Below are 26941 nucleotides of genomic sequence, written 5' to 3'. Positions count from 1 at the left end.
TGGACCAGCCATATAAATACTGTGGCTACGAGAGCAGGTCGGAGGCTGGGTATTCTGTGGCGAGTGACTCACCTCCTGACTCCCCAAAGCCTTTCCACCATCTACAAGGCACAAGTCAGGAGTGTGATGGAATACTCTCCACTTGCCTGGATGAGTGCAGCTCCAACAACACTCAAGAAGCTCGACACCATCCATGACAAAGCAGCCCGCTTGATTGGCACCCCATCCACCACCCTAAACATTCATTCCCTTCACCACCGGCGCACCGTGGCTGCAGTGTGTACCATCCACAGGATGCACTGCAGCAACTCGCCAAGGCTTCTTCGACAGCACCTCCCAAACCCGCGACCTCTACCACCTAGAAAGATAAGGGCAGCAGGTACATGGGAACACCACCTGCATGTTCCCCTCCAAGTCACACACTATCCCGACTTGGAAATATATCGGCCGTTCCTTCATCGTCGCTGGGTCAAAATCCTGGAACTCCCTTCGTAACAGCACTGTGGGAGAACTTTCACCACACGGACTGCAGCGGTTCAAGAAGGCGGCTCACCACCACCTTCTCAAGGGCAATTAGGGATGGGCAATAAATGCCGGCCTCGCCAGCGACGTCCACATCCCACGAACGAATAAAAAAAATTCATATTATGATTTTCTAAGTGCCCTGTTACCACTTCCTTAAAAATGGATTCTAGCATTTTCCCAACGACTGATACACCCACACGCACACACTAATGATGAGAAGTCGGATGAGATACCTCTGACAGCTAACTCAGCACAGGAACGGGGATCGAACCAGGGACCTTTCATGGTCGGAATGGTGGGTGCATTACGGTGGTGAGCAGTGACCCTTGAGAGGCCTCTGCGGTGATTTAAGAAACGAGATTAAGAAACAGACAGGACCAGCTACAAGAAAACAGTCTCACGGAGAGATTCGCTCTCAATTTAGTTATCTGAACCAGAGGTCAGTTCCCCCATCATTATTCAAGACAATCTTATAAACTTGAGTTCATGCAAAACTCCGCTGCCCGTATCCTAACCTGCACCGAGTCCCGTTCACCCATTACCCCACTGTGCTCGCTGACCTACATTGGCTCCCGGTCTGGGAACGCCTCAATTTTAAAATTCTCACCCCTGTTTTCAAATCCCTCCATGACCTCTCCCCCCTCTCTATCTCTGTAACCTCCTCCAGCTCTACAACCCTCCGAGATCTCTGCTGTTTTCCAATTCTGGCCTCTTGTGCATCCCCGATTTTCTTCGCTCCGCCATTGGCGGCCGTGCCTTCGGCTGTCCAGGCCCTAAGCTCTGGAATTCTCTCCCTAAATCTCTCCACCTCACTCCCCTCCTTTAAGACGCTCCTTAAAACCTACCTCTTTGACCAGGCTTTTGGTCACCTGTCCGAATACTTCCTTATGTGGCTCGGTGTCAAATTTTGTTTGATAATGTGAAACACTATGGGACGTTTTACTATGTCAAAGGCGCTATATAAATGCAAGTTGTGGTGTTTGTTGTAACGAGCTGGGACCACTTACAGCGCCACCTGTGGAGCAAGTGAGAATAACAGACATTACTGTCACCACGTTACCAAGGGAGGCCATTTTGACTTTAGGCAATGGTGTAAAATGAGTCATACTGAATTGGCCGCCCGTTATACTCAATGCTCAATTCGTCCCTTCCACTGAAGTCAACGGAAGGTAAAATCAGGCTGAGCGTCTAAAGGGCAGCAAATTCGATAGTGCCCGTTTCACAGCATCACCATGACAGTGTTGTGAACTCAAGGATTCTAACATATTATCCACAGATGTTATTATAGTTATATATTCACAGCACTGCCACCTTCATTCACAACAACTCGGCCTGACCCACAGATAGTGTGTGAAAGGTGATATCACGTCAGGGCGGGGGGGTGGGGGTGGGGGAATGGGTGGGTTATCATGGACGAAGGCCAAGTTTCTCCAGCCCTACAACCCCTCCGAGATTTTAAATCGCCCCACCATTGGCGGCCGTGCCTTCAGCTGCCTCGGCCCTGAGCTCTACTTCACTCCCTAAACCTCTCTAACTCTCCTCCTTTAAGTCACTCCTTAAAACCTACCTCTTTGACCAAGCTTTTGGTCCCTTGTCCTAATATATCTTTATGTGCCTCAATATCAAATTTTGTCCAATTATCCTCCTGTGAAGCGATATGGGATGTTTTACTGAGCAACTACTATGTTAAAGGCGCTATATAAATGTACATTGTTGTTATACGGCTTATCAGACGTCCAGATAAGAAGATGCAGGAAAGTACCTACATCAACACAGGACTCGAGGACTAGGGGACTCGAGGACTAGGGGACACGGTCGAAAGTTTAAAGTGTCAGAAGACAAGACGAAATTTAGGCAGAGTTCTTTTTTTTCTATACAGTCCGAGGGCGATAGACTTGTGGATCAGATTAACAGTGGAGCTGGTGGAAACAGAAGGCCATGGCAAGTTTTAAAAAAAGGACCGGGTGAATTCCTAATGGGAAATGGGACACAGGATTACAGGTTCTCGAGTCATGGTAAGGAATCCAAATGGGAGGATCGGAAGGGCAGGGTGGATGGACTAACAGTCTTAAGAAATATTACTGTTACTCTGTCCTATCATATATTTATATTTCTATAGCAATAAATGGCTCACAGTGTTTCCCATGGCTGGTTGACGAATATGAGGATTTTTATGGCTGCATTTCGAGACACCTCAAGTCCCGGCCACAATGGAGATGATTGGGTAATTCCCCTGTCAATCACGCCCCGAGACCGCACTGCTATAGGTGACTGGGAATGATTTTACGTAGATAATTTGAATTATGCAACTATCCCCCACTCACTGCATTTGGGTGGAGAAATAATCCTGCTTTTATTGGGAGACTTTGCTGTAGTTCCGGTCATGAGTTCTGTTTGCGGTAGTTCGTAGGGACTCTGTTTAAATAGACTGTATGCTGTAAGCACCACCCACCCCCCCACCTCCAACTCATTCGCTGAGACAGTAGTGTCAAACGCACTTTGATTTTTTATATACAGATGATGACAGAGTTGAGAGAGAGACTTCAAAAACTTTTCCCATTGCGACACCACCCCTGCTCCACAATTCTATCACCCTCTTACAAAAAAAAATGCTCCCTACATTTCTTTTGACACCCCCCCTAGTGACCGCAGCCTGAAACAACATTGTTACAGGATCTCAATCCAATACGTTGACATAGCCAGTCTCAATGTTGACACGAAGTGTGATCAAAAAGTGTGACAACAGGAAGTGTGCAGACACAAGAATTTTAATACTCTATAAATATATATATGCTAAACCTTTATAAAACACTGGTCAGGCCTCAGCTGGAGCATTGCGTTCAATTCTGGGCACCGCACTTTAGGAAGGATGTCAAAGCCTTGGAGAGGGTGCAGAAGAGATTTACTGGAATGGTACCAGGGATGAGGGACTTCAGTTCCGTGGAGAGACTGGAGAAGCTGGGATTGCTCTCCCTAGAACGCTGAAACTGACCCTATTGACACAAAGGGGGTGATTTTAACCTAACTCGTTGGGCAGGAATCCCACGGGATCGGGTGAAAGGCCAGTTTTACACCCCGCCCGATATTACTCTTTATCGACTTTAATGGGGGGAGAGGGGTCGCTGGTGAGCTCTCGTTGAGGAATTCGGCAAAAAGTAAAGGGTGGATTTGGATTTGCAGCTGGCGTTTGCATGGTGACAGGTGGTCGGTTGGTCAGCAAAGCGAACTGAATGGGTGTCGGCCGTTGGGATCTCTCTTTGGCGGCTTTGCATCCATGGTGGAATGCGGGGTAAAGCCAGCAATTCAGGATCCCACCACCACCGCCAAAAAAAACTCACCACTGGCTGATATATAGGCAAATAGATCAGAAAAAAACCCAAAATAATTTTAACCCTTCCATCGCACAGTCTCCAAACGGCTAATAAAAGAAGTGGGTTTTGCTACCTTCATGTGATTAGGCTCAGTGCGTTTCTAAAATTCCTGTGTGGGGGAGGGGGTGGTTAGATTTGGACAGTGAATGGGCGGTAAATCTAGACCAGTCTGAACTCATAACAACATGTGGTACCATGTGGCACCCATCGGCACTTGGCGGAGTGCGGGGGGGGGAAATCAGGGGAGGTCCCTGAAAGATTTCCTTGTTGGGGGTCCAGTGGGCTTCTCGGGTTCTTTGGTTTTATCTTCATACATCATGATCCTGTGCGAAGAGAGAAAAAGCTATCAGGTTTCTCATCATCTTCGGTTCGTTCAGCACATCCTAAAATCCCCAAAGTATTTCCTTCCTTTATCTCCCGCATCATTTGAAATGAGATTTGTTATTCCCCAGGACGGCGGGTGAAAAAAAGTTTCTCTCTCCAAGCACCCAGTTTCAGCAACAAACACTCCCAGGGTAGATACAGCGTGAGTTAGATACAGAGTAAAGCTCCCTCTACACTGTCCCATCAAACACTCCCAGGGCAGGTACAGCACGGGTTAGATACAGAGTAAAGCTCCCTCTACACTGTCCCATCAAACACTCCCAGGGCAGGTACAGCACGGGTTAGATACAGAGTAAAGCTCCCTCTACACTGTCCCATCAAACACTCCCAGGGCAGGTACAGTATGAGTTAGATACAGAGTAAAGCTCCCTCTACTCTGTCCCATCAAACACTCCCAGGGTAGATACAGCACAGGTTAGATACAGAGTAGAGCTCCATCTACAGTGCCTACCAAGTATTCCAGGCCTGTTTCAGTGCTGCAATAGTCTACGATTGTATTACAGTGTCTGACCCACTGTACCTCCCAGTCCCAGAGGGGGAAAGGACAGTGTCTGACCCACTGCACCACCCAATCCCAGAGGGGGAAAGGACAGTGTCTGACCCACTGCACCACCCAGTCCCAGAGGGGGAAAGGACAGTGTCTGACCCACTGCATCACCCAGTCCCAGAGGGGGAAAGGACAGTGTCTGACCCACTGTATCACCCAGTCCCAGAGGGGGAAAGGACAGTGTCTGACCCACTGCACCACCCAGTCCCAGAGGGGGAAAGGACAGTGTCTGACCCACTGTACCACCCAGTCCCAGAGGGGGACAGGACAGTGTCTGACCCACTGCATCACCCAGTCCCAGAGGGGGACAGGACAGTGTCTGACCCACTGCACCACCCAGTCCCAGAGGGGGAAAGGACAGTGTCTGACCCACTGTACCACCCAGTCCCAGAGGGGGAAAGGACAGTGTCTGACCCACCGCACCACCCAGTCCCAGAGGGGGAAAGGACAGTGTCTGACCCACAACCACTCAGTGCCCTGATAATTTCCCTAACATTGATGAATTCTTTTCCATACACAATATTCCTGTCCTAGAATTCTGCCTGGAATTCATGTGGAAATATTAATTTAAAACTTTCCTGTTATACTTTTGTTCATTTGAGAGTATCATTCCATCCCTTGATTGAAAGATGATACTGTGGAGGACTCGGTGATGTAATTAACAATGCCATGATATCATCACATTCTTGCCTGTTTTTGGGGATTCAACTGTTAATAGAAATGATGAACATTAGGAACAGGAGGAGGCCATTCAGCCCCTCGGGCCTGCTCCACCATTCAATTAGATCATGGCTGATCTGCACCTCAACTCCATTTACCCGCCTTTGATCCATGCCAAGTAACAAAGAGGGTTGATGAGGGTAGTGTGGTAGATGTTGTATATATGGACTGTCAAAATGCATTTGATAAATTATCACATAACAGACATATTCGAAAAGTAGAAGCACATGGGATTAAAGGGACGGTCGTAACTTGGGTACAGAATTGGCTTCGGGATAGGAGGCAGAGAGTCGTGGTGAACGGATGTTTTTCTGACTGGAGAGAATTATGCAGTGGGGTCCCCCAAGGGACATTGCTTTTCTTGTTTTGTATAAATGACCTGGACTTGGGTTTAGGGAGTACAATTTCAATGTTTGCAATTGACACAAAAAACTTGGCAACGTAGTAAGTGGTGAGGAGGGTAGTAGCAGACTTCAGGAGGACTTAGACAGGCTGGTGAAATGGGCAGACACATGGCAGATGCAATTTAATGTGGATAAGTGTGAAGTGATGCACTTTGGGAGGAACAACATGGGGAGACAGTATAATCTAAACAGTATTATTTTGAGGGGGGCACAAGAGTAGAGAGACCTGGGGGTTGCATATTCACAGATCTTTGAAGGTGGCGGGGCAAGTTGATAAGGTGATTAAGAAAGTGTATGGGATACTTGACTTTGTAAATGGGGCATTGCATCTAAAAACTAGGAAGTCGTGCTTTATAAATTACTAGTTCGGCCTCAGCTGGAGCATTGTGTCCAATTCTGGGCACCACACTTTAGGAAGGATGTCAAGGCCTTGGAGAGGGTGCAGAGGAGGTTTACCAGGATGATACCAGGGATGAGGGACTTCAGTTATGTGGAGAGATTGGAGAAGCTGGGGTTGTTCTCCTTGGAGCAGAGATGGTTAAGGGGAGACATAATAGAGGTGAGCAAAATTATGAGGGGTTTTGATAGAGCAAGTAAAGGAGAAGCTGTTTCCTCTGTCAAATGGGTCGGTAACCAGTGGTCACAGATTTAAAATAATTGGCAAAAGAACTAGAGGGGAAATGAGGTGAGTTTTTTAGCGCAGAGGGTTGTTAAAATCTGGAACGCACCACCTGAAATGGTGGTGGAGAAAGATTCCGTAGGAACTTTCAAAAGGCAATTGGACATGAACTTGAAGAGAAAATTTGCAGGGTTACGGGGAAAAAGCTGGGCTGTGGGACTAAACCGGACATCTCTTGCAAAGGGCCTGCATAGTCACGACGGGCCGAATGGCCTCCTCCTGTGCTGGAAGACTCTATGATTCTATCCCTTGATCCCTTTAAAAATCAAAAATCAGCCATGAGAGTACCAATTGACCCAGAATCCGCAGCCTTTTGGGGGAGAGAATTCCAGATTTCCGCTACCCTTTGTGCGAAAAGGTACTTCCCGATTTCACTTCCGAACGGCCTGGCTCTAATTTTAAGGTCACGCCCCCTTGTTCTGGACTTCCCCCCCCCCCCCACCCCCCACCAGAGGAAATAGTTTCTCCGTATCTACCCCATCGAAACCTTTCAACATTTTAAACACCTCGATCAGATCACCTCTCAATCTTCTAAACTCAAGGGAACACAAGCCAGGCTGATGCAGACCGTCCTCATAATGTAACCCTCTACGCCCCGGTTATCATATAAATTGGGCAACTGATTGGTCGTGCCGTGGATGTAATGCAGACTTTCCCAGGGAGCCACCAGGCTGAATTCTTCAGAGAAGGGTGCTTGTGGTGCCCAGGCTGACTTAAAGCTCCTTTAAGTGCAGGCCACGCCTGGCTCTGCTGCTGTGGCCCTGAGTGAATGGTGGAACGATGGTCACATGGCGCGACACTCCCACCAGCTGGCGGGACACAAGTACTGCAGTTGGGAATTGGAGGATGGTGGGGAAAAAAAACCCATGAGATTTAATCAGCACTGATGGAGCAGGAATTTGCATGCCGGCCGTCAGTGGAACACCAGTGAAAAACACAGCCTGCAGCGGTTCAAGAAGGCGGCTCACCACCACCTTCTCAAGGGCAATTAGGGATGGGCAATAAATGCCGGCGACGCCCACATCCCATGAACGAATAATAAAAAAAATGGATCGAGATAGAATATTTTGTATCCCTAACCTGTGCTGGCTTGGTTATTACGCCTCGAATTTAAAATGCTCATTCTTGTTTTCAAATCCCTCCACGGCCTCGCCCCCCCGCCCCCCCCTCCGCTATCTCTGCAACCTCCTCAACCCTCCGAGATCTCTGCGCTCCTCCAATTCCGGCCTCTTGCGCATCCCCCCGATTTCCTTCGCCCCGCCGATGGCGTCCGTGCCTTCAGCTGCCCTACGCTCTGGAATTCCCTCCCTACACCTCTCCGCCTCTCTCTCTCTCCTGCTTTAAGACGCTCCTTAAAACCTGCCTCTTTGACCTTTCACCTGTCGTAATATCTCCTCATGTGGCTCGGTGTCAAATTTTGTTTGACGGTCGCTCCGGTGAAGCGCCTCGGGACGTTACAGGGGCTATATAAATGCAAGTTGTTGTTGTGTAGGGGTCAATGAATCGTTAAAGGGGAAGGAACATTGCGGGGAGGGGGGGGGGGAAGTTGGGGCAGCAGTAGAGCTGACTCAATTGGCCTCAATTGTCACAGGGCTAGAGAGGAGCCCAATCATCCAGGCTTCCTGCTCCTGATCACTGTCCAGTGACTTACGCTGCACAGTTCGCGTTAATGACAAGATTGGGTTTGCTGTGAGGGTCTCCACAGCGCAATATCCCGACGATACAGTCTAGGCTTATACACGGCCACTCACGTGAAATACCATGAGGAACTAGTCAGTGCTTTTAGGAGCTGGGAGGGGGGAGAAAATGGGAGTGAGGAATAACTTGAGGAAAATAACAGGAGTGTATCAAAATAAACAGGATATGCTGTGGGAGGGATGATTTAGGAGAATTTAGCCTCCACTGAATTCAATATTGTACAGAGGGCCGTAAATCCGATCCCATGGGATTCATGCCCAGCGAGGTAGGTTAAAATTGACCCTCAATATCTGGCGCTGTTGCCCATTTTGCCCTACTGCCCGTGATGAATTTCTAACCCCCCCCCCCCCCTAGAATGTGCTCTGAAGCCGCTCCCCCCACCTCCCCTCGCCCGCCCCTCTGCCTCTCTTGCCCGTTGAAGAGGGACTTACATTTTGGCAATGGCAGACCTCTTTCCCAGCATCATCTTCACGAAGGCGCAGTACGAGATGGTCTCGCCCATGTCTCCTGTCACTTCCTTGATCATCTTCTTCAGTTCCAGGTGGGTCTTGGCCGCTCCGAGTTTTTCCAGCATTCTCTTCAGCCCCATGATATCTGAGTGAGAGGAGGGGAAGGTTTGACCAGTGTTGCAATGAGGCGGACCTAACTCGCATCGAGCTCCGACTCCTGGACCTCTTAGGGCTAGGCCCGCTGCTCCTGATCTCGACCCAGTGACTCCCGTTGAAAAGTGCACCACTGTGGGCATTGACCAAGGCTGGAGTTGTGTCTCAGCTGCGATGACCCCATAGTCAAGTAGCCCATTGACACTTACGGCCTACTGTGGGATATGGTAGTGTTGTGGTCATGGTACTGGACTAGAAACTCAAACTTTGCCACGACATGTTGCAAAAATTGATCACATGGGCCGCAAAAGCTGCCAGATTGTTGTAAACACCCAACTGGTTTACTGCTCTCCTTCAGAGAAGATAACACTCCACCCAAGCCCAGTCTGGCCTTGTCCTACAAAATGCGTTAGTAGCACTACCAAGTGGCCTCAATAAACCACCCTTCTGTTAAAGAAGAAGGCCCAGCACCTTCGTCAGGGCAACCAGAGATGGGCAATAAAGGCGGCCTTGCCAGTGTCGCCCACATCCCGAGCAAAGATTGAAAAGTGACTCACAGGTGAGGGGTTTTGATAGAGTAGATAGGGAGAAACCGTTTCCACCTGCAGGAGGGCTGGTAACCAGAGGACACAGATTTAAGATCATCGGCAAAAGAACCAGAGGGGGAGATGAGGAGGAATTTATTTTTTTAACGCAGCGAGTTGTTCTGATCTGGAATGGGCTGCTTGAAAGGGCAGATTCAATAGTAACTTTCAAAAGGGAATTGGATAAATACTTGAAAAGGAAAGATTTGCAGGGCTACGGGGAAAGAGCAGGGGGAGTGGGATTAATTGGATAGCGCTTTGAAAGAGCCAGCACAGGCACGATGGGCCGAATGGCCTCCTTCTGTGCTTCACGATGATTCTACGGCCAAGTGGAGGCTTTCAGTGCCCCGGCAAAAAAGTCAATGGCGGTCATTTTGACTTTGGCCGGCAGTGTAAAATGGACGGGTTGGATTCAGTTATGCAGCTCTCCCGATTTACATTTCTACTGAAGCCAACGGAAATGAAAATCGGAGAGATGTATGAGAGGCGGTTGAATCGATATTATCCGTTTTACACGATTGCCAAAAGTCAACATCGCCCCTCCCATGGTTTCAGCGCAAGTTGTGAGACGAGTCAGAAAATAACCCATCAAACTGGAGCTAAAGGGTGAGCACACTAAACTGGAAGTTGTTCCCGCTTGGAATGGACTGCTGCCAGTCACTGCAAGTTCAATAGAAGTGTTGGGAAGTCAAATGGCTGCTCGTCACCTACGCTCAACTGCAGGAGCTGCTCGGGCCCACCTTTAGCTGTCTCTTTGACCTGTTGCTCGCTCATGGCTTCTTGTTACTGAATGATCATGGGGACCGTGATGCAGGACGCCACCAAGGTTGAAAAGAGTATCCAGGTTTGCTGACGATACAAAGCCAGGTGGGAAAGTAAGCTGTGAGGAGGACACAAAGAGTCTGCAAAAGGGATATAGACAGGTTAAGCGAGTGGGCAAGAAGGTGGCAGATGGAGTATAATGTGGGTAAATGTGAGGTTATTCACTTTTATAGGAAGAATGGAAAAACAGAACATTTTTTAAATGGTGAGAAACTATTAAATGTTGGTGTTCAGAGAGATTTGGATGTCCTTGTAGACGAAACACAAAGTTAATTGGGTAGAATGGGCCTACATTCTCTGGAGTTTGGAAGAATGAGAGGTGATCTCATTGAAACATATAAAATTCTTAGAGGGCTTGACAGGGTAGATGCTGAGAGGCTGTTTCCCCTGACTGGAGAGCCTAGAACTAGGGGGCATAGTCTCAGGATAAGGGGTCGGCCATTTAGGACTAAGATGAGGGGGAATTTCTTCACTCAGAGGGTGGTGAATCTTTGGAATTCTCTACCCCAGAGGGCTGTGGATGCTCAGTCGTTGAGTATATTCAAGGTTGAGATCGACAGATTTTTGGACTCTGAGGGAATCAAGAGATATGGGGATCGGGGCGGGAAAGTGGAGTTGAGGTCGAAGATCAGCCAAGATCTTATTGAATGGTGGAGCAGGCTCGAGGGGCCGTACGACCTACTCCTGCTCCTATTTCTTATGTTCTTATGAATGAAGATGAGGCAAATGAAAAAGAGTTATTGGAGGAAGAGGTAGGTTCAATAGCCCGTGAATAGACTTTAAGATGCAGACAACAACAACAACTTGCATTTATATAGCGCCTTTAACTTAGTGTAAAATGTCCCAAGGCGCTTCACAGGAGCGATTATCAAACAAAATTTGACACCGAGCCACATAAGGAGATATTAGGACAGGTGACCAAAAGCTTGGTCAAAGAGGTGGTTTTTAAGGAGCGTCTCAAAGGAGGTTAACAAGGAAGTTGAAGGGCTGGAGACTTTGGAAAAGGATGTCCCTCATGGACGTGAAGGCTGGTTGGAAAGACAAAAAGGCGAATCAAGCAAGGGCTTCAAAATGGAAAGGAAAGCAATGGAATTGGAATGGGAGCAACCAGTCGGAACGTCTGAGAGATAGTTTCAGATGCTTGGCGGGGGTTGGGGGGGGGGGAATGAAACACTGTTCCTGAAGTGGAGAATTCTCAAAGTTTGAGACGTGCTCACTGAGGCACTTGTGAGGGGAGATATTGAGGAGGGTGCTAGTTAAAGGGAAAGGGAGCTCGGATCACTTTCACTGCGTCTGGTGATTATCGAGAAATGTAAAACCTTACCAATGTCTCCCTGGCCATTGAGGTCAAACTCCATATATTTCTCTGGAAAGCAATGAAAACAAAAGAGCATTTACTGTGACTCAGTGATAATGAAATATTAGGCAGCCAATTTTAATCTAACCCGCCTGGGTTGGGGTTGGTCACCCGATTTAGACCCTGCCCGATGTTACCTAGAATTCATAGCACAGAAACAGGCCATTTGGTCCAACTGGTCTATTCCGCTGTTAATTCTCAACATGAGCCTCCTCCCAGCTGACTCCATCTCACCCTACCAGCGTAACCATTTATTCTGTTCTCCCTCATGTACCTATCTAGCTTCCCTTCTGTTTTTCCATCGACATCAATAGGGTGTAAAATCGAGCGAGGTGTAAAATGATTGTCCGAACTGAAGCTTGGTCAAAGAGGTAGGTTTTAAGGACCGCCTTAAAAGGAGGAGAGAGAGAGGTAGAGAGGTTTAGAGAGTGAATTTCAGACTTTAGGGCAGCTGAAGGCACGGCCGCCAATGGTGGAGCGAAGGAAAATCAGGGATGCACAAGAGGCCAGAATTGGAGGAGCGCAGAGATCTCGGAGGGTTATCGGGCCAGAGAGGGGTTACAGAGATAGGGAAGGGGGCGAGGCCATGGAGGGATTTGAAAATGAGGATGAGAATTTTAAATTTGAGGTGTTGCTGGACCGGGGGCCAATGTAGACCAATGAGCACAGGGATGATGGGTGAATGGGACCTGTTAGGATACGGGCAGCAAGGCTTTGAATGACTCTCTCAAACTTGTCATGAGGGAAACTGCAACAAATGTATATGTGAAGACGCCCATCTGCCTTTCCCTATACCCTCTGGGCAGTATCTTAACAGAACCAACCCCCGCAGATTAAAATCACCCCCCCCACTCCCACCCCGCAGATTAAAATCTCATCTCATTAATCTGAGCAGAAGAGTTACGTTTGAAAGCTCTGAGCTTTTGCTCCAGGTCTCCATCAGTGTTGTACTTAGCATCTTCCAGGAAGCTCTGCAAGAGGAGAAATACCTCAGTTATCATGGGAATCAAAGTTCAAGAGAAAAGCATTTGTACAAGCTTTCCTTAATTTAACACTTGACATTCCAACCCCTGGATTTCAGACAAACATTCAGAGTAAAGCTCCCTCTACACTGTCCCATCAAACACTCCCAGGGCAGGTACAGCATGGGTTAGATACAGAGTAAAGCTCCCTCTACACTGTCCCATCAAACACTCCCAGGGCAGGTACAGCACGGGTTAGATACAGAGTAAAGCTCCCTCTACACTGTCCCATCAAACACTCCCAGGGCAGGTACAGGGTTAGATACAGAGTAAAGCTCCCTCTACACTGTCCCATCAAACACTCCCAGGGCAGGTACAGCACTGGTTAGATACAGAGTAAAGCTCCCTCTACACTGTCCCATCAAACACTTCCAGGGCAGGTACAGCACGGGTTAGATACAGAGTAAAGCTCCCTCTACACTGTCCCATCAAACACTCCCAGGGCAGGTACAGCACTGGTTAGATACAGAGTAAAGCTCCCTCTACACTGTCCCATCAAACACTCCCAGGGCAGGTACAGCACGGGTTAGATACAGAGTAAAGCTCCCTCTACACTGTCCCATCAAACACTCCCAGGGCAGGTACAGGGTTAGATACAGAGTAAAGCTCCCTCTACACTGTCCCATCAAACACTCCCAGGGCAGGTACAGCACTGGTTAGATACAGAGTAAAGCTCCCTCTACACTGTCCCATCAAACACTTCCAGGGCAGGTACAGCACGGGTTAGATACAGAGTAAAGCTCCCTCTACACTGTCCCATCAAACACTCCCAGGGCAGCTACAGCACGGGTTAGATACAGAGTAAAGCTCCCTCTACACTGTCCCATCAAACACTTCCAGGGCAGGTACAGCACGGGTTAGATACAGAGTAAAGCTCCCTCTACACTGTCCCATCAAACACTCCCAGGGCAGGTACAGCACGGGTTAGATACAGAGTAAAGCTCCCTCTACACTGTCCCATCAAACACTCCCAGGGCAGGTACAGCACGGGTTAGATACAGAGTAAAGCTCCCTCTACACTGTCCCATCAAACACTCCCAGGACAGGTACAGCACGGGTTAGATACAGAGTAAAGCTCCCTCTACACCGTCCCATCAAACACTCCCAGGGCAGGTACAGCACGGGTTAGATACAGAGTAAAGCTCCCTCTACACTGTCCCATCAAACACTCCCAGGGCAGGTACAGCACGGGTTAGATACAGAGTAAAGCTCCCTCTACACTGTCCCATCAAACACTCCCAGGGCAGGTACAGCACGGGTTAGATACAGTGTAAAGATGTTAAAGGCATTACATAAATGCAAGTTGCTGTTGTTGTTCTGGTCCTTCACCCTTGGTCTCCTCCTGCACTGTAAACCCTACTTTGCACTTCAGATTTCCCAACAAAGAAAGGCTATTTTTTGGCGGACAGTAACACAGCCATTCACTCTTTCCATTATAAGCAGTTATGTTCAGCTGTGTTTTTAACTTTTGATTCCTCCCACTTCCATGCACTCGGTCATCACATTTAGCAGCAAGCAAGGGGGGTGTCAGATCAGATCGACTGAGAACTCACACACTAACCACACAGGAAACATAGGGCTTGGGGCCAGTGTGGCTGCAGTCATCGCTGTTGCTTGATTTGCAGGCCGGGCATCCTTGGTGTGTGCAACCAGACGAGACAGTACGTGAGGCAGAGGCGGTGGGGCCCTTGTGGCCATCCTCTGGTGTGTCAGCCTTGGTTCAGTGGGTAGCACTCTTTGCCTCTGAGTCACAAAGGTCTGTTGGGCTCACATCCTGCTCCAGAGACTTGAGCACAGAATCTAGGCCGACTCTCCCAGCACCATAGTGAGGGAGTGCTCTTTCCGATGAGACGTTAAACTGAGGCCCCGTCTGCCCTCTGGCGTGGATGCAAAAAGGTCCCCCTACACTATCTCGAAGAAGAGCTGTGGAGTTCTCCCAGTGACCTAGCCAATATTAATCTTACAACCAACACCACTAAGAACAGATGATCTGGTCACTAGCACATTGCTGTTTGAGGGATCTTGCTGTGCGCCAATGGGCTTGTACATTCCCTATATTACAACAGTGACTACACTTCAAAAGTACTTCATTAGCTGTACGGTGCTTTGGGATGTTCTGAGGTTGTGATAGGCGCTATATAAATGCAAGTTCTTTCTTTTAGAACTGAGCAGTTGAGGATCATTCCAGGGCTTGGATACAGATAGTTCGGGTGTGGATTTACACCCACCCAACCCCCTCCCACCCCATCCCGCTACATCAGGCCACTGTCTGATCCTTTCTGGCGATACCTATATAATCACAAGGCACTGAGCCGATCGACTGCGAGTCACAACAACAATCTTCTGTTGTGTAATTGTCATTCGGACCTGCAAAACAAACCTGGGCCGAGTAATGACTCTTAGTGATATCAGTCTGCAAACCCCCGCCGCGGTCATACAAAATGACTTTGTCTGCATTTGCTCATTTATTTCAAGGGACAAAGGACAAAGACCTTTAATATGAATGTTTGGATACTAGAGTCACCCGGCCCATTTTCTAGGTTGTTTTTTTGTCCCCCAGTCACAAACGCAGGTGGAGAGTCACAACTTGCAGGGTCGGACGACACCAAGGTTCAAAGGAATAGGGGAGAAGGCTATCTGTATCTGGGGGCGTCTGTAGCCGCGGTGAGGGGGGGGGGCTATCACATCGCCCTCAGATAGGGCCAACATTGCGCTACAGTCTCACCCTGATTATAACCACCCCAGGGCCATGGTCACCCCGAGATATAGCGACCCTGAGATATAGTGACCCCGAGGTCACCCAGAGATATAGTGATCCCAGGGTCACCCTGAGATATAGTGACCCTGAGATATAGTGCCCCCAAGATATGGTCACCCCGAGATATAGTGACCCCAGGGTCACCCTGAGATATAGTGACCCCAGGGTCACCCTGAGACATAGTCACCCCAAGATGTAGTCACCCTGAGATATAGTGCCCCTGGGGTCACCCCAAGATATAGTGACCCCAGGGTCACCCTGAGATATAGTCACCCTGAGATATCATCACCCTGGGGTCACCCCGTGATATAGTGACCCTGAGATATAGTGACCCCAGGGTCACCCTGAGATATAGTCACCCTGGGGTCACCCCAAGATATAGTGACCCTGAGATATAGTGACCCCAGGGTCACCCTGAGATATAGTCATCCAGAGATATTATAGTGACCCCAAGACATAGTCACCCTGGGGTCACCCCGAGATATAGTGACCCTCAGGGTCACCCTGAGATATAGTCACCCTGGGGTCACCCCGAGATATAGTGACCCTAGGGTCACCCTGAGATATAGTCATCCTGGGGTCAGCCTGAGATATAGTGACCCCAGAGTCACCCCGAGATATAATCACCCCAGGACCATGGTCACCCTCAGATATAGCCACCCTGGGGCCACAGTCTCACCCTGATTGCAACCACCCTGGATCCAAGGTCACCCCAAGATATGGCCACAGTCTCTGGGAGCGAATGTAATCTGGTTTTGACGGTTCCTCTGATTTTGCCTCCCTCCATGTGGCCTCATCTTACTGGGGTACTATTCTATGGTTGGGGGGCGCGGGGGCACCCTCAGGCTATTCAACATGGGGGTGTTGCAGCTAAGCCCCATTCTGTGCCAGTTCAGGTGGGATGGTAACCAGGTGCGGGATCCCTTGCTGATAACCCATCAGGGGCGGTGTGGCTCCTGTTTGAGAGAATCTGACCCCAGAAGTCGGGGGGGGTGGGGTCAGGCACATCTTGATCCCTCCCCCTACCCCCACGCGTGGATGTCAATTAACTACATGTGGCCGTGCTCATGTGCTAGGCCCAGGTCGTGGTAGTAGCAGGGACTACTGCTTCAGGAAAGGCCAGCTTCCTAAAGGTAGGCCACCAGCAGAATTCCCAGCCCCATGGCCTGGTGGAAAGGCGCCACTGTTCAACTCCTGGTCGCCCTTCCCTCACCAGGGCTGCCCAGTGTCTTACTGTATTTAGGATGAGGTGGTTGAGAGGGTTAATCCCCTCCCCACACTGCGAAAGGGCTGCCCAGTGTGTCACTTTGAATGGGAAGAGGTTCAGGTATAAAAAATAATTTAAAAGGCGAATGGAAAGATGGCCTTTATCTCAAAGGGGCTGGAATACAAAGGGTTGGAAGCTTTGTTACAGTTAGACGAAGTTCCAGTTAGACCGTTTCTGGAGCATTACATTCAGTCCCAGGCCCAGCACCTCAGGAAGGATACATTGGCCTTGGAGGGGGTGCAGCGCAGATTGACCAGAATGATACCAGGGCTAAGAGGGTTAAATTATTGAGGACAGGTTGCACAGACTGGGCTTGTATTCCCTCGAGTATAGAAGATTAAGGGGTGATCTAATTGAGGTGTTTAAGATGATTAAAGGATTTGATAGGATAGATAGAAACTATTTCCTGTGGTGGGGGAGTCCAGAACAAGGGGGCATAACCTTAAAATTAGAGCTGGGCCGTTCAGGGGTGATGTCAGGAAGCATTTCTTCACACAAGGGGGAGTGGAAATCTGAAACTCCCCCAAAAAGCCATTGAGGCTGGGGGTCAATTGAAAATTTCAAAACTGAGATTGACAGTTTTTTTCAGGCAAAGGGGATTAAGGGTTAAGGAACCAAGGCGGGTAAATGGAGTTAAGATACAGATCAGCCATGATCTAATTAAATGGCAGAACAGGTTCGAGGGGCTGAATGGCCTCCTCCTGTTCCTATGAGAGGGATTATTTTATTGATACTAAGTCATTAGGGAACTTCCTCAGTTTGAATGGTTTGAATAGTTAACAATATTCATTGTATCATTATGTTACTGCTGACATCAGGAACAAAACATTATCCTGGTAATCGGTTCCTTGTCGAACCATGTTCCTCACATTCAAACACTACCTGACCCTGTATAATTGCAGTGCCTTTCAAATCCTCCGAAAATCCAAAGTGCTTTGTTGCCAAGGTTTTGTTTTGTAGGCAATTAGTGTACAGCAAGGGCCCGCGAACAGTACTGAGATGTATGACCAGTTCACCTTTTTTTTTGGTGATGTAGGTGAAGAGATAAATGTTGACCAGGACACTGGGAGGATTCCACTGCTCTTTTTCAAAGAAAAGTGCCAGGGGATCTTTCACATCCACCCAACGGTGCAGACGGGCCTTAGTTTTACGTCTCATCCGAAAGAACGGCACCTCCGACAGTGCAGCACTCCCTCGGAACCGGAACTGGGAGTGTCAGCCTGGATTATCTGCTCAGAGTCTCTGGAGTGGGACTGGAACCCATGACTTTCTGACTCAGAGGCAAGGATGCTACCCACTGAGCCAAGGTCAACACTCGCATGTAGTTACATTATATCTGAATGGGTATTTAATGTGCCACAATGGGGAAAAAAGCGCAAAAATTTTCCCTTTCCAGTTCCCTTCTTCTTCTCTGAAGGCCCCGCGCTGGAGTCTGTTTCTATGGGTGTCGGTAGCCCTCTGGTACATCACCCAAATGGCCATTATTGTGAGCCCAGACAATGAATGGGTTGAATTCCCTCTGTGTTTATGATGCAGTAACTCCATGTTCAATGGGTTGGTGGGCAAGGGGTGGGGGAGGGGGGCCAGAGGCAGAATTACGCTGGGTCCTACCCCCTTTTACACCTGCCTTAATTTTCTGGTCCATTTGGGGATGGCCATATTATAGGCCCATAAATAGACGGGCACATTATAGACCTGCCCATAAATAGACAGGCACTTTATAGACCTGCCCATAAATAGACAGGCACATTATAGACCTGCCCATAAATAGAGAGGCACATTATAGACCTGCCCATAAATAGATGGGCACATTATAGACCTGCCCATAAATAGACGGGCACTTTATAGACCTGCCCATAAATAGACAGGCACATTATAGACCTGCCCATAAATAGACGGGCACTTTATAGACCTGCCCATAAATAGACAGGCACTTTATAGACCTGCCCATAAATAGACGGGCACATTATAGACCTGCCCATAAATGGACAGGCACTTTATAGACCTGCCCATAAATGGACAGGCACTTTATAGACCTGCCCATAAATAGACAGGCACATTATAGACCTGCCCATAAATAGACAGGCACTTTATAGACCTGCCCATAAATAGACAGCCACATTATAGACCTGCCCATAAATAGAGAGGCACATTATAGACCTGCCCATAAATAGACGGGCACATTATAGACCTGCCCATAAATAGACAGGCACTTTATAGACCTGCCCATAAATAGACAGGCACATTATAGACCTGCCCATAAATAGAGAGGCACATTATAGACCTGCCCATAAATAGAGAGGCACATTATAGACCTGCCCATAAATAGACAGGCACATTATAGACCTGCCCATAAATAGACGGGCACATTATAGACCTGCCCATAAATAGAGAGGCATATTATAGACCTGCCCATAAATAGACAGGCACTTTATAGACCTGCCCATAAATAGACGGGCACATTATAGACCTGCCCATAAATAGAGAGGCACATTATAGACCTGCCCATAAATAGAGAGGCACATTATAGACCTGCCCATAAATAGACAGGCACATTATAGACCTGCCCATAAATAGAGAGGCACATTATAGACCTGCCCATAAATAGAGAGGCACATTATAGACCTGCCCATAAATAGACAGGCACATTATAGACCTGCCCATAAATAGAGAGGCACATTATAGACCTGCCCATAAATAGACGGGCACTTTATAGACCTGCCCATAAATAGACAGGCACTTTATAGACCTGCCCATAAATAGACAGGCACATTATAGACCTGCCCATAAATAGACAGGCACTTTATAGACCTGCCCATAAATAGACAGGCACTTTATAGACCTGCCCATAAATAGACAGGCACTTTATAGACCTGCCCATAAATGGACAGGCACTTTATAGACCTGCCCATAAATGGACAGGCACTTTATAGACCTGCCCATAAATAGACAGGCACATTATAGACCTGCCCATAAATAGACAGGCACTTTATAGACCTGCCCATAAATAGACGGGCACATTATAGACCTGCCCATAAATAGACAGGCACATTATAGACCTGCCCATAAATAGACGGGCACATTATAGACCTGCCCATAAATAGAGAGGCATATTATAGACCTGCCCATAAATAGACAGGCACTTTATAGACCTGCCCATAAATAGACGGGCACATTATAGACCTGCCCATAAATAGAGAGGCACATTATAGACCTGCCCATAAATAGACAGGCACATTATAGACCTGCCCATAAATAGACGGGCACATTATAGACCTGCCCATAAATAGACGGGCACATTATAGACCTGCCCATAAATAGACAGGCACTTTATAGACCTGCCCATAAATAGACAGGCACATTATAGACCTGCCCATAAATAGACGGGCACATTATAGACCTGCCCATAAATAGAGAGGCACATTATAGACCTGCCCATAAATAGACAGGCACATTATAGACCTGCCCATAAATAGAGAGGCACATTATAGACCTGCCCATAAATAGACGGGCACATTATAGACCTGCCCATAAATAGCATGATGCCATCCCAAAGGTAGGGGAGTCTATAACGAGGGGGTATAGATTTAAGGTGAGAGGGGAGAGATACAAAAGGGTCCAGAGGGGCAATTTTTTTTCACTCAAAGGGTGGTGAGTGTCTGGAACGAGCTGCCAGAAGCAGTAGTAGAGGCGGGTACAATTTTGTCTTTTAAAAAGCATTTGGATAGTTACATGGGTAAGATCGGTATAGAGGGATATGGGCCAAGTGCAGGCAGTTGGGAGTAGCTTAGTGGTATAAACTGGGCGACATGGACATGTTGGGCCGAAGGGCCTGTTTCCATGTTGTAAACTTCTATGATTCATTCTCTCATTTGCTGATCGCTAGGCATGCCTGTGCATCTCTTGCGTCCAGTGTTGCTAGGGTGGCAGAGGCAGCTAAAATTGTAAAAGATCTGCAGTCGTTCACCTGACTGAAACCCACTTCTCGAAAAAATGGCCAATGCTTTTTCTTCCAATGTTTACAGGCTGGCACCTTTACGGTGCAGCGAGAGCCCCATGGCGAGGGTTCAGAGGTCGGGTCCTCCAGTTGTGCCATTGACTGGAGGGCATATCTCTCTATCCCACCCCAGATCCGCTCCCAAACGGACTCCCTGGGAAGTTCGGCCTCTGAGTGGGAGCGGAGGCAGAAATCATACGCTTTCCGGCAGAGGCGGCTGAATGGATGGATTTAGCCAAGGAGCGAGGGAGAGACAGTGCAAGGAAGAAAGGGGGTGGGGATCAGAGATAACAGAAAGACAGAAACAGAGTAAGGAAGAGAACGAAGACCTTGCCAGATTATGTCCCTCACTCTCTCTGAGCAACACTGGTGATAGTTGTAGCCTGGGTACCTGGATACCAGCCCGAGCTGAATTCAACTGGTATTTAATGTATTTATTAAAAAACAGCAATGGGACAGTGTAGAGGGAGCTTTATTCTGTATCTAACCCATACTGTATCTAACCTGGGAGGGTTTGATGGAACAGTGTCGAGGGAGCTTTACTCTGTATCTAAGCCATGCTGTACCTGTGCTGGGAGTGTTTAATGGGACAGTGTAGAGGGAGCTTTACTCTGTATCTAAGCCATGCTGTACTTGCCCTGGGAATGTTTAATGGGACAGTGTAGAGGGAGCTTTACTCTGTATCTAACCCATGCCGTACCTGACCTGGGAGTGTTTGATGGGACAGTGTAGAGGGAGCTTTACTCTGTATCTAACCCGTGCTGTACCTCTCCTGGGAGTGTTTGATGGGACAGTGTAGAGGGAGCTTTACTCTGTATCTAACCCATGCCGTACCTGACCTGGGAGTGTTTGATGGGACAGTGTAGAGGGAGCTTTACTCTGTATCTAACCCGTGCTGTACCTTTCCTGGGAGTGTTTGATGGGAACAGTGTAGAGGGAGCTTTACTCTGTATCTAACCCGTGCTGTACCTTTCCTGGGAGTGTTTGATAGGACAGTGTAGAGGGAGCTTTACTCTGTATCTAATCCACCTGTACCTTTCCTGGGAGTGTTTGATGGGGACAGTGTAGAGGGAGCTTTACTCTGTATCAAATCCACCTGTACCTGTCCTGGGAGTGTTTGACGGGGACAGTGTAGAGGGAGCTTTACTCTGTATCTAATCCACTTGTACCTGTCCTGGGAGTACTTCTGCTGATACTGGGTGCCTGAAATGGAAATACTCTCACTTACCAATACCAACAACCCTTACCTTGATGAGCACAGAAATTTACAAAATAAATTTTTATCTCTCGCCCCAGTGTTTTTGAACACATTTCCCTTCCTTGTCTTTCTCCGTACCTTATTGATTTCTTCTAGAAAGTCATCTTGTTGTGCTTTAAGGATTCCGAAGGCTTTACCACCTGAAACAGTCACAAAACAAAAACTAACATTAAGAAGGAACTTTAAACAAGCCAGTGTAGAGGCATCTTTGCTCTGTACCTAATCCATGCTGTATCTGCCCTGGGAGTGTTTCATGGGACAGTGTAGAGGGAGCTTCACTCTGTATCTAACCTGTACTGAACCGGACCTGGGAATGTTCGATGGGAAATGAAGAGAGGGCTTTACTTTATATGCAATGCATGCTGCATGTGAACAGGACTTGGTGCGAGTTAGGATACGGGCAGCAGAGCTTTGGACGAGCTCAAGTTTATGGAGGGTGGAAGATGGGAGGCCGGCCAGGAGAGCATTGGAATGGTCGAACCTAGAGGTAACAGAGCATTGTGACCCGATCAAACAAACTCTTCTGTCCTGGATGGGCTTCTTGAGTATTGTTGCAGCTGCACCCATCAGGCGAGATACGGATATTCCATCACACTCCTAAATTGAGCCTTGTAGATGGCTCAGAGGCTTTGAGGGGCTCAGGAGGTGAGCCACTCATTGCATATTACCCAGCCTCTGCCCTGCTTTTGTAGCCACTGTGTTGATCTGGCTGGTCCAGCTAAGCTTCTGATTAGTTGTGATGCTCAAAGATGGTGACGGTAGGGAACTTAACAATGATGGTGCCATTGAAGGTCAGGTTGAGTTGGCTGGCTTGAATGTTTCCTGCCCAAGCCGGGATGTTCTTCGGGTCCTGACGTAGGCTGGCATGGGCTGCTTCATTATTCAAGGAGTTGTGAATGGAGCAGAATGTGGTGGAATCATCATCAAACAAGCCCACTCCTGACCTTGTGATTGACTTCCTGGACCATCTCTCATCCTTGTTTTCAAATCCCTCCATGGCCTCGCCCTCTCCCGATCTCTGTGACCCTCCTCCAGCCCTACAACCCTCCGAGATCTCTGCGCTCCTCCAATTCTTGCCTCTTGCGCATCCCCGATTTTAATCGCTCCACCATTGGCGGCCGTGCCTTCAGCTGCCTAGGTCCTAAGCTCTGGAATTCCCTCCCTAAATCTCTCCGCCTCTCTCTCCTCCTTTAAGACCCTCCTCTTTGACCAAGCTTTTCGTCAGCTAATATCTCCCTATGTGGCTCAGTGTTAAATTTTGCCTGATAACGCTCCTGTGATGCATCTTTGGATATTTTACTACGTTAAAGGCGCTATATAAATGCGAATTCTTGTTGTTGATGACTCAATATCCACCTCTCCAACAATGGCGCATTGTAGGTGCAATATTTATGATCCAGAGGTAACACTCCCTCCCTGTGGCCTGTACTACCGAGAAGGACAACAGCAGCAATGTTGTGGGAATGCCTGCACCTCCAGGTCCCCCTCCAAGTCGCACACCATGCTGACTTGGACTCACACAGCTGTTCCTTCATCGTCGCTGGGTCAGTATCCGTGGTGGGCTATCCCATCCCCAGGTGGACTGCAGCGGTTCAGGAAGAAGGCCCACCAACACCTTCTCAGGGCAACTAGGAATTGGCCATCAATGTGCCCTTGCTAACGACACCCACATCCCCTGAACAAATATATGGTGTAAGGCAGGCAGTTGATTCAGGTTGACTTTGTTAACTTTTTGTTGCTAATTCTCCGGTCTTTCTCTGCTACTGTTTCAAACTCATTTTTCTGACAAAACAAAGTCCAAACATCATATCTTCAGTGAGGTTATTGGAAGTACTGGTTATTTGTATCAGGGAGAAACCTTCACTCCTAAAGAAACAAACACCTAAGCTAAGTTTCTTTGTGACTGAAGTTTGCTGCTCATAACTGGAAAGAAAGGGAGAGAAAGAGAGGGAGAAAGAGAGGGAGAAAGAAGGAAAGAAAAAGTAGGAACTTGCATTTATATAGCATCTTTCATGACCTCAGGATGTCGCAGAGCACTTTACAGCCAATGAAGTACTTTTGAAGTGTAGTCAGTGTTGTAATGTAGGAAACGCAGCAGCCAATTTGCGCACAGCAGGATCCCACAAACAGCAATGAGATAATGATCAGATCATCTGTTTTTTTTTAGTGATGTTGGTTGAAGAATAAATATTGGCCCAGGACACCAGGGAGAACTCCCCTGCTCTTCTTTGAAATGTGCCATGGGATCTTATATATCCATCATGGCTTAATGTCTCATCTGAAAGATGGCACTTACTGACAGTGTAGCACTCCCTCAGTACTGCACTGGGGAGTGTCAGCTGAGATTTTGCACTTAAGTCTCAGGAGTGGGACTTAAACATACGACCTTCTGACTCAGAGGCAAGAGTGCTGCCCACTGAGCCACGGCTGACACTGCCATAAAGCACCAGAAGCACGATATATAAGGCTCAATTTTAACTCAGCCTGCCCTGCACAAACTGGCAGTTAAACTGGCAGTCGGGGGGGGGAGGGGTGGGGTCCGTGCTGCATTTTCGACACGTTCCCGGTCGCCGCCATTTTGACCAAGGATATTTCAGGCGCCCAACCTGCGCAGGCGAGGGTCTATTTAACATGATGACATTGCTGCCATTGGCGCCGCGATGTGATTGTCACTTGAAAGCAGCACCTAACCCATCATCGAAACCTGGCGGGAGACAGCACACGGGTGAGAAGAAGTCAAGGTAGGTATTTAAAAAAGCAAGTTTTGTGAGGATTCCTTGTGGGCCTGGAGGAGCAGGAGTCAACCCCAGCCTTCCTTCTCCCTCCCACCACCGGCAGCTCTTTGGAGCCCCCCCCCACAAACAAACCCCAGCACCCATCTCATGCCGGGAACCGCTGCCATGGGTCCTCCTGCTCCGCTGGCCTATCCACCAGATTTCCCGCTCCCGCCCACCAGCTCAGACCTCGTTCCCGCCGGCTGCTGGCGGGAGACGGTGCTGACGCGTTTAAATGAGGCCCAGGAGTTCAAATGGCTGGAGCCTCACGCTCAACTCCCCGTGCGAGCACGCCCCGATTTAAAGTCAGGGCTATCGACCACCCCTACGACCCTCCGAGATCTCTGCGCTCCTCCAATTCTTGCCTCTTGCGCATCCCCAGTTTTCATCGCCCCACCATTGGGCGGCCGTGCCTTCAGCTGCCTAGGCCCTAAGCTCTGGAATTCCCTCCCTAAACCTCTCTACCTTTCTCTCTCCTCCTTTAAGATGTTCTTTAGAACTTATCTCTTTGACCAAGCTTTTGGCCACCTGTCCTAATATCTCCTTAAGTGGCTCAGTATCAAATTTCGTTAGATAATCGCTCCTGTGAAGCGTCTTGGGACGTTTTACTATGTAAAAGATGTTATATAAATGCAAGTTTTTGTTAACCATTGACTTTATACTCTGAGCAACAATGGGAGAACGACAGAAAATCATGGATTTATGCAGCCTGTCAGAGAAATAATCAACAGAAACAACCTTTTCGAAATGTTCCAAATCTGTCGAGTTGTTTTCCCTACTGCAATATTTTCGAATAGATTTCCTTCTGCAAGGTTGGCAGTATTTTTGTAGCTTGCACAAAAGTAAACCTGCAACACTCTGTCCTTCAAAAGTATACACAGTGTGGCAAAGAAAATTACAAGTAGCGAGGAGATACTTCTGTTAAACATGAACTGGAGGTTTTTTTTCCCCAAACGTTAACATTTTCATTTCACTTGTGGTAAACATTGAGAAGTCCAAGGCATCAGCGAGGCTCAAAAGCACTGGAAGACTTCTGATATGTTTAATCGTTTCCAGATTACAATTCGCATAATATCATCGGAACAATCCCTGTCACTGGACCGTGCGTCTCCAATGGCTCAGGGCAGCGAGGGCAGGAGCAGCAATTAGAGGCACCTCATCGGAGTTGCCGTCTTTCAGAAGCGATGTTAAACTGAGGCCCCATCTGCCCCTCTTGGATGGACGTAAAAGATCCCATGGCACTATTTCGAAGGAGAACGGGCGTCCTGGCCAATATTTATCCCTCAACCAACATCACTAAAAAACAGATTTATCCGGTCATTATCTCATTGCTGTTGGTGAGACCTTGCTGACTGCAAATTGGCTGCTGCAATTTCTACCATATAACAGTGACTACACTTCAAAAAGTACTTCATTAGCTGTAAAGTGCTTTGGGGCGTCCTGAGGTCGTGAAAGGCGCTATATGAATGCAAGTCCTTTGGAACTAGCGATCTGCAGCATTAACTGCACCTTTCCTTTATTGAAAGGATGGTTCACGGAGGCGAGTATGGCAAGCGGCAGAATTATAAAATAAATAATGACAGAAGCAACTGACCTTTCTTATAAAAAGAATGCTGGGTTATCCAAAGCAAAACCAGAAAATGTCGAAAATACACAGCAGACCAACCAGCATCGGAAAAGGGAAAGGACAAACCAAGAGCTTTGATTTTTCCTACCTTGAGGATTCATTGTCATGCTTTTTATCCCTTCCACTCTCTCTCTAACTCTCTTTGGATAGCAACTGTGTTTTATTTTTAACCATCAGGAAACAATCAGTACAGAGAAAAAGTTTAACTTCCTTCTGGTGATGTCACTGATAGATGCTTACACTTCAAATTTTTTCCACCCCCTTTAGAAAGGCAAAGTTCCTCTCTGAATTTTCACAAGGACAACTCATTTTAAAACAAAAACTGCACTGCCCGAGTGTGCTTTAAGCTACAGCGACCAAAAATAATGAGGAAGATGAGGCGTACACTGAGTTAGCTGATCTCGGCTGAGGGGTGGGGAGGGAGGGGAGGGGGGCGGGAAGATTTCAGTGGTCTTGGCCGGTAACGAGAAATAGGTGGAATTGCTTTTGTTGCCCGTTACGTCAACATTGGCTCAGTGGCCAGCACTCGCGGGGCTTGACCATAA

At 48.0% G+C, this 26941-nt stretch overlaps 1 protein-coding gene across 2 annotated transcripts; it reads right to left on the bottom strand.

Annotated features, from left to right (window-relative positions):
* Positions 1 to 3277: 3277 nt before the first annotated feature.
* On the bottom strand, positions 3278 to 26592 carry LOC137305163 (allograft inflammatory factor 1-like). Of its 2 annotated transcripts, XM_067973969.1 has the most exons (6): positions 26485 to 26592; positions 22074 to 22135; positions 12598 to 12664; positions 11661 to 11702; positions 8760 to 8922; positions 3278 to 4219 (listed from the first exon to the last, which is right to left on the bottom strand). In XM_067973969.1, the coding sequence occupies exons 1-6, from the start codon at positions 26501 to 26503 to the stop codon at positions 4135 to 4137; spliced, it is 438 nt and encodes a 145-aa protein (XP_067830070.1). In that variant the 5' UTR covers positions 26504 to 26592; the 3' UTR covers positions 3278 to 4134. The 2 variants fall into 2 exon arrangements, with proteins under 2 accessions (XP_067830070.1, XP_067830071.1); XM_067973970.1 differs by lacking the exon at positions 11661 to 11702.
* Positions 26593 to 26941: the final 349 nt, after the last annotated feature.

The sequence above is a fragment of the Heptranchias perlo genome, chromosome 39, assembly GCF_035084215.1.
Source record: "Heptranchias perlo isolate sHepPer1 chromosome 39, sHepPer1.hap1, whole genome shotgun sequence".
Taxonomy (NCBI): domain Eukaryota; kingdom Metazoa; phylum Chordata; class Chondrichthyes; order Hexanchiformes; family Hexanchidae; genus Heptranchias; species Heptranchias perlo.
Note: the sequence above shows the minus strand (reverse complement) of the source record. Positions and strands in the feature narration are given on the sequence as shown.